Here is a 6,000-nt window from a genome sequence, read left to right on the forward strand (position 1 = left end):
AAACCTTGAGGAAGTTCTAAGTAGTAGCAGAAGTCATGTTGGACCTATTAGATAGCTATGAAAATAGACACAAATGAGTATATAGCAGTGACATGTGGTCGAAAGCAGGAGTAATATGATGGTGAAATGATAGGATGTATGAAGTGTGACTGTAGGAATAGTATTGTGTGAGTCATCATTATTTTCCGTTGCCTGTAGTCTGTGTGATCCATAGGATTCTAGTTCCGCTACCCTCACCCTAGGTTCACCCCATAATCTGCTGTGTGTTAGTCGTTGTGTGTCAGTGAAACTCTAGTAGAGACTTGTTTCGTTTAAAATAGTATCAGAGCAATAGTGCTTTTGGTATTAGTATTCTGTGTTAAAGTCTATTAGAGACTTGTTGTGTCTAAATTGGTATCAGAGTAATAGTGATTTTGGTATCAGTATTTTGTGTTAAAGTCTATTAGAGACTTGTTGTGTCTAAATTGGTATTAGAGCAAAATATTAGACTTGGTCCTACAAAGCCATGGAATCAGTTTCCTGGTATAAGTATGAATAAAGAATCAAAGATTAGCTTTGACTTCTTTCTGTTTAGGTATACATACTCCCAAACAGTTACGACCCAAACCGGTCATATCCCATGTAACATTTGTAAGGAACAAATGTACAAAAATCCAATATGGAACAAAATAGGTCTAATCCAGCTATAAGACTTATAAACTATTCGTGACTGCGAGAACATATCATGACCAGAAGGAATGCTCATCAAATCGAATTCCATAAGGTCTGGATTCGACAGTTAAAAGATCAGCTCTTACTAGTTCAAGTCAATCTCAAAAAGTTAAAAGAAAATCCTTTAGTTGTAGATTATAACAACGAAGGAAGAAGGATGACGATTCTTAGGACTCGGTCCAGAAGGATATAAACGAATTATCAAAGTCCTAAAAAATCAAATCAAGATTGAACAACTCGAACTTCAAGAATATGTTATCTAAGCAATTCTTAGAAGATTTGGTTATCATTCTGCAAAGAGAAATCTACAGAATGACCTAAGAAGAAACCATATTTCAACCTGTAGACACCGCTTTAACAAGAGAAGTTTCTATAAATATATATGGAAAACCAGAAAAAATAAAATACTGGTATGTTGTCTTCATAGGAAGAGAAACAAAAATATATGACAGTTGGGAAGAAGCCTAAGCACAAGTCATAGGATTTCCCGGAAATTCTCATAGAAAATTCCGGACTAAGGAAGATGCTGAACAAGCATGGACAACATTCCGAAATAGATGATCTATAAGCAAAAAACTTTTAGATCGTTTACAAAGAAAGAGAGATGACCTTACCTTCACTCTCTTACTAAGAAACATGCTTCAACCTGAAGATGATACAATCTATTCCATGGAAATATACTATTTTCATTGGGAAAGATATACTAATCGCATCCATAGACTACGATGCAAGATCGAAAAAATTAAACAAAAGTTAAACCTCTTAGCTTTGTAAAAATGGATGAGTTTTTCTATTTAATGGATATGAAAACTCCATTACCATTAGGCCTTCCCAACATTACCGGATGGCTTAAAAACCTAGTGTACTTTGCAACACCTTACATAGCACCTAGAAAAAAGGATCTAGCACCACCTGCTTTTAGGATCGCTTCCAAAGCATCATTCTCCATCGATGATAAAGTTTACGCAGAATATAATACTTTCGGTCTCCAACCGATTTATTATGTTCAAGAGGAAAAATCTTCCTCTAGTAAACAACAAGAGCAACACGACAGTGAACTAGAGGTCTAGGAATCTGATGAAGTTGCAGAAGAAAATACCAAGAAAACTGACTACTCTGCTAAAGACAAAAAGACAGTTGATCTTGGTAAAAGATTTCGAATGCTTCGTGGTAGCAACCATTTTGAAGCAGAAACATCAAGGGTACGAGACACCCACATGGAAGATAGCTCTCAAGATAACTTTCGAAATCGTAATGCGGTTCACTTGCAAGAACGAGAAAGTTTCTCCCACTCCAAAATATCCCTGGGAGGACAAAGGTATTCGACAAAATACACAAATGTCGATCCTTCAAATGCTACTAAGGGACACACATCCATAGATAGAACTTCTTCGGGGTTTGACCCTATTCCTGTCGGCTTACTACCACGTGGGCAATCCGTCAATGCGGTCCACACGGTCTCCAGAGGGCCCCAAGCCGTTCTTATTAACCGTTGCGGCTCCATGGCTGCTTCAGCAGGGTAGAGCATAGCTTCGTTTCGTTTTCTACCTTGGAGCGTAGCCGAATAATTCCAAGCCTCTAGCTTCTGTCCTATTTGGCACTATTTCGATATTATTTCTTTTTGACGAGTGAACAGTAGACATATATAGTAACATGAATAGTAACCATGAATAGTAAAAATGAACAGTACTTTTGAATAATAACTTTGGAACAGTAAAAAAAAAAAAACACTGTGGAGATCATATATATAGATGTGGAACATGAACAGTGATAACAACAACTATACGAATCACAATATTACAAACATGCGAAAAATATAAAAACATTGTTCAAAGAAAATAAAACAAAGTAAACACAAGTGATAAAAGATATATAATGTCAGACTCTTCTTGATCCATTCCTAGAATCACTCTTCCTCAAGCGAAACAACCTGTTTCCCTAAGTTGCGACCGGTAAAGAGTCCGATAAGGGCGGCGGGGGCATTCTCCAAGCCTTTGACAGTGTCTTCCACATAAACTATCTTCCCTTCCTTGAGATACTGACGTACTTCCTCCACAAACTTGGGATACTTGTCATAGTGATCAGTTACAATGAAGCCCTCCATACGCACCCGTTTAATAAAGAGCTGCATTAGGTTGTGTACACCTTCAGTTTTTTCTAGGTTGTACTGAGAAATCATTCCACATACTGAAATTCTCCCATGGTTTCTCATGTTCAAGAGAACTGCATCAAGCATGGATCCACCAACATTCTCAAAATAGATGTCAATTCCTTCTGGGAAGTATCTGAAATCGGATTTAAACAGACCAATCAAACGATAGGAACGGTGCACAAACGAATCAAACAATAGGAACGACCGAAGGAAAAACTGAATCCTCAGATTTTTAGCATTTTTATGAAGATATGATCGTTCGTAATGAAGATTCTGACCTTTTCAATGCTGCATTCAGGTCGGGTTCTTCTTTGTAGTTGAAAGCTTCATCAAATCCAAGTTTATTCTTCAGCAATTCAACCTGCACCAGAACTGGTGTTAGGACCAACAAAGATATAAAAGGGTGTGCATTTTCTTGTTACACCCAATAATAAGCATGCATCGTTAACAACATCCCCTATTTTCTAAAATAAACATCTCATGGTTCCCCATCTTGGACTTGGAGCTGACTGGGGCATCCTGAATTGGGGTAGAGTTGCCTGAGAGCAAAGGGCTCCACCTAGAGACTCTACAAGGTCGAGCCTTAAATGGGAACTTGGCCATGAAAAGTTAAAAGAATAAAATATTACTAAAAAAATATATATCAGATAAGCTTATACTTCGATATAAATATGATATACAATGGCAGCGTTGGAAATGCCAGGGATGGGCAGAGGAGGAGAAATTTCGAAAACACGTAGGGTTTTTCAACTGGAATTGGATCATGACCGAACCCGTTTAAATCCCTTACTCTAACTGTCCAATTTGTATAATTTAAGGGCGCTTCAAGAACCAGGGTGAGTCCTGCCCTGAAAACCGATCCACTAAATCGTGAGTCAACCTCACTAGTCACTAGATCATGAGCTATATGTAGCTCATCATATACAGCACAATTCCACTTAACAAGCAACAAAAACAGAGTGAAAACTCTGCTCATCCAGCGGAGCCTAGTCTCTCTCATGAGCTCAAAAAATTGAGCTTGCTTTTCTTAAATAGCAAACGTTTATTTTTATACTTTCTGCAATTGCAGCAATACACATGTTCCTTCCTAAGTTCCAAAGACAACATACATAATATGGGGTAGCTCACCTTTTTTTTAGAGCCTGCACTTCCAACTACATAGCAGCCTGTGAGCTTAGCAAATTGACCAACAAGCTGGCCCACTGCTCCAGAAGCTGCTGAGATGTAGACAAATTCTCCTTTCTTGGGAAAGCAAATCTCATAAAATCCAATATAAGCTGTCATGCCAGGCATCCCTAAAAAAAAGAAAAGAAAACATGACAGTATATACATAAATCTAGCAGAAAGACAACGAAGATAAAGGGCACAGCTTGTGATGAAAGAGCAGCAGCCGACAGCCTCAGTGACGGATGGTATAAATTAAAGGCATGGAACATTGCTCTATATATGGCCCGAGCAGGGGGCAGATATCCCTTGGAAAGATCTAAAAGACCAAACGATAACAAGCAAAATGAGTTGATTGTAGTTTTTGCTTAATAAGGTTGCAGACAAACCCTCTTTGGTGTTTATTTATAGTGAATGGTACAAAACTTAATTGTCTTCCACAATCCTGAAGCCAAAAAGGAAAAAAACAGGACATCCACTGCTAGTTTCTTTTACCAAGCAGAATCAGTTCAAATCATCCTGGCTAAAGGTTTGAAGCAGGTTATCTGGCCCAATAATTTACAGGGTTAAGCAAGAGTAGATCAACCAGAAAGCTAGCTATAATACGTTGCAGAATTATAACGAGAGCTGTAATTGCGGGCAACTTACCAAGAAGTCCTGTATAGTATGAAAGAGGCACATCTGTGTCTTGGATCTTAAATAGGGTCTCTGTCTGCGAGATTAAACTGTACTCTTCCCATCCAGTTAGTCCCCACACTAAATCACCTTTCTTCAAGTCCGGATATCCAGAATCTAAGACTTCAGCCACACCGTATCCGGACAAAGGCTGCATGATAGCAACAATGAGTAAGCACTGAGAGCAATGAGACTTGAGCACATTAAGATGTCAAATTGAGACTTCAACTTGATGCATAACGATTATATATGTCAAATTGATTGGGCTTACTATACTGGCCAAGCTATTAGAGTTACTCGATCAGAACTTGTAATGTACTAAATGGAGAGTTCTTCTCTGAGAGTCTCATGGAGACAGAGATAACCTGTCTTTATGATTGTACTTTAAAGGTTATAAAGAACAAATTCCTCGGGGACAGATCAGAGATTTTTTCTACCCTCAGATTGGTTATGAATTTCATTCCACAAGGTACAGTCCCAAAGTTTCGGCGGCCCGAAACCTGTTTCCATTCGATGGTAAACTCTCGAGACAACTTTCACTTACCTCTTATGGAATAGATACCAGTTCGACAGTTTCAAGCATCGCGCAATTACCGGGATCAATAAAAAAGGAAAAAGGAAAGAAAATCGTAAAAGGGTTACCGATCCGGGCACAAACGAATCAACGTAGCTCGGACCATCCAGTTTTCTCATTCGACCGCGCATGTAAGGATCACACGATAAGTAAAGGTTCTTCACTAGGACTGCCTTGGTACCTTCGGGAACCTTCAAAGTAATCTTGCCGGAACTCAGGACCATGTCGGACTCTTTCGGAAAACCGGTGACATAGTCACGAAAGATGATCCGGTTGTTGCTCACTTCTGCTCCTGCGTCCGCCATCTTCTTTTCGAGCTTATGATCTCTTCTTCCGCGGAGGTTATTTAAGAACTGCCACTATATAAATGCAGACGAAGCTCCAGTGTGGAGTTACGTCACACGACAGGGAAACGAGTGAGGAAGGAGTGAGGAAGGAGTGTTAGTGCGTTTGGGTAAAAAAGTAATTTAGAGCGCATTGGAATCTACTTAACCTCATAGAAACTATAAAATTAGTTTATAAAATAGATTTAGAATAAAATAATTAGAAGAAAATATTTTTTAATGTAATAATTTGAATTTAAAATTTTCAAATAATTAGGAATTATATTAAATATTGCATGTATAATAATATATATGTAATAACTATATAACATAAATTTAATTTTGTTATAATTTTTAATTAGGTTAGTGATTATTTTTAATTGATATAACTACAAATAATC

At 38.0% G+C, this 6,000-nt stretch overlaps 1 protein-coding gene across 1 annotated transcript; it reads right to left on the minus strand.

The window, feature by feature from the left end:
* Positions 1-2,426: 2,426 nt before the first annotated feature.
* On the minus strand, positions 2,427-5,636 carry LOC137961907 (2-alkenal reductase (NADP(+)-dependent)-like). Its single transcript, XM_068808534.1, has 5 exons — positions 5,345-5,636; positions 4,676-4,853; positions 3,992-4,158; positions 3,142-3,224; positions 2,427-2,996 (listed from the first exon to the last, which is right to left on the minus strand). Exons 1-5 carry the CDS (start codon positions 5,579-5,581, stop codon positions 2,618-2,620), a joined length of 1,044 nt encoding a protein of 347 aa, XP_068664635.1. The 5' UTR covers positions 5,582-5,636; the 3' UTR covers positions 2,427-2,617.
* Positions 5,637-6,000: the final 364 nt, after the last annotated feature.

This window comes from Aristolochia californica, unplaced genomic scaffold (assembly GCF_029961685.1).
Source record: "Aristolochia californica isolate CCGP_79_NKW_82.1479 unplaced genomic scaffold, dmAriCali1.0.hap1 SCAF_4, whole genome shotgun sequence".
Classification (NCBI taxonomy): domain Eukaryota; kingdom Viridiplantae; phylum Streptophyta; class Magnoliopsida; order Piperales; family Aristolochiaceae; genus Aristolochia; species Aristolochia californica.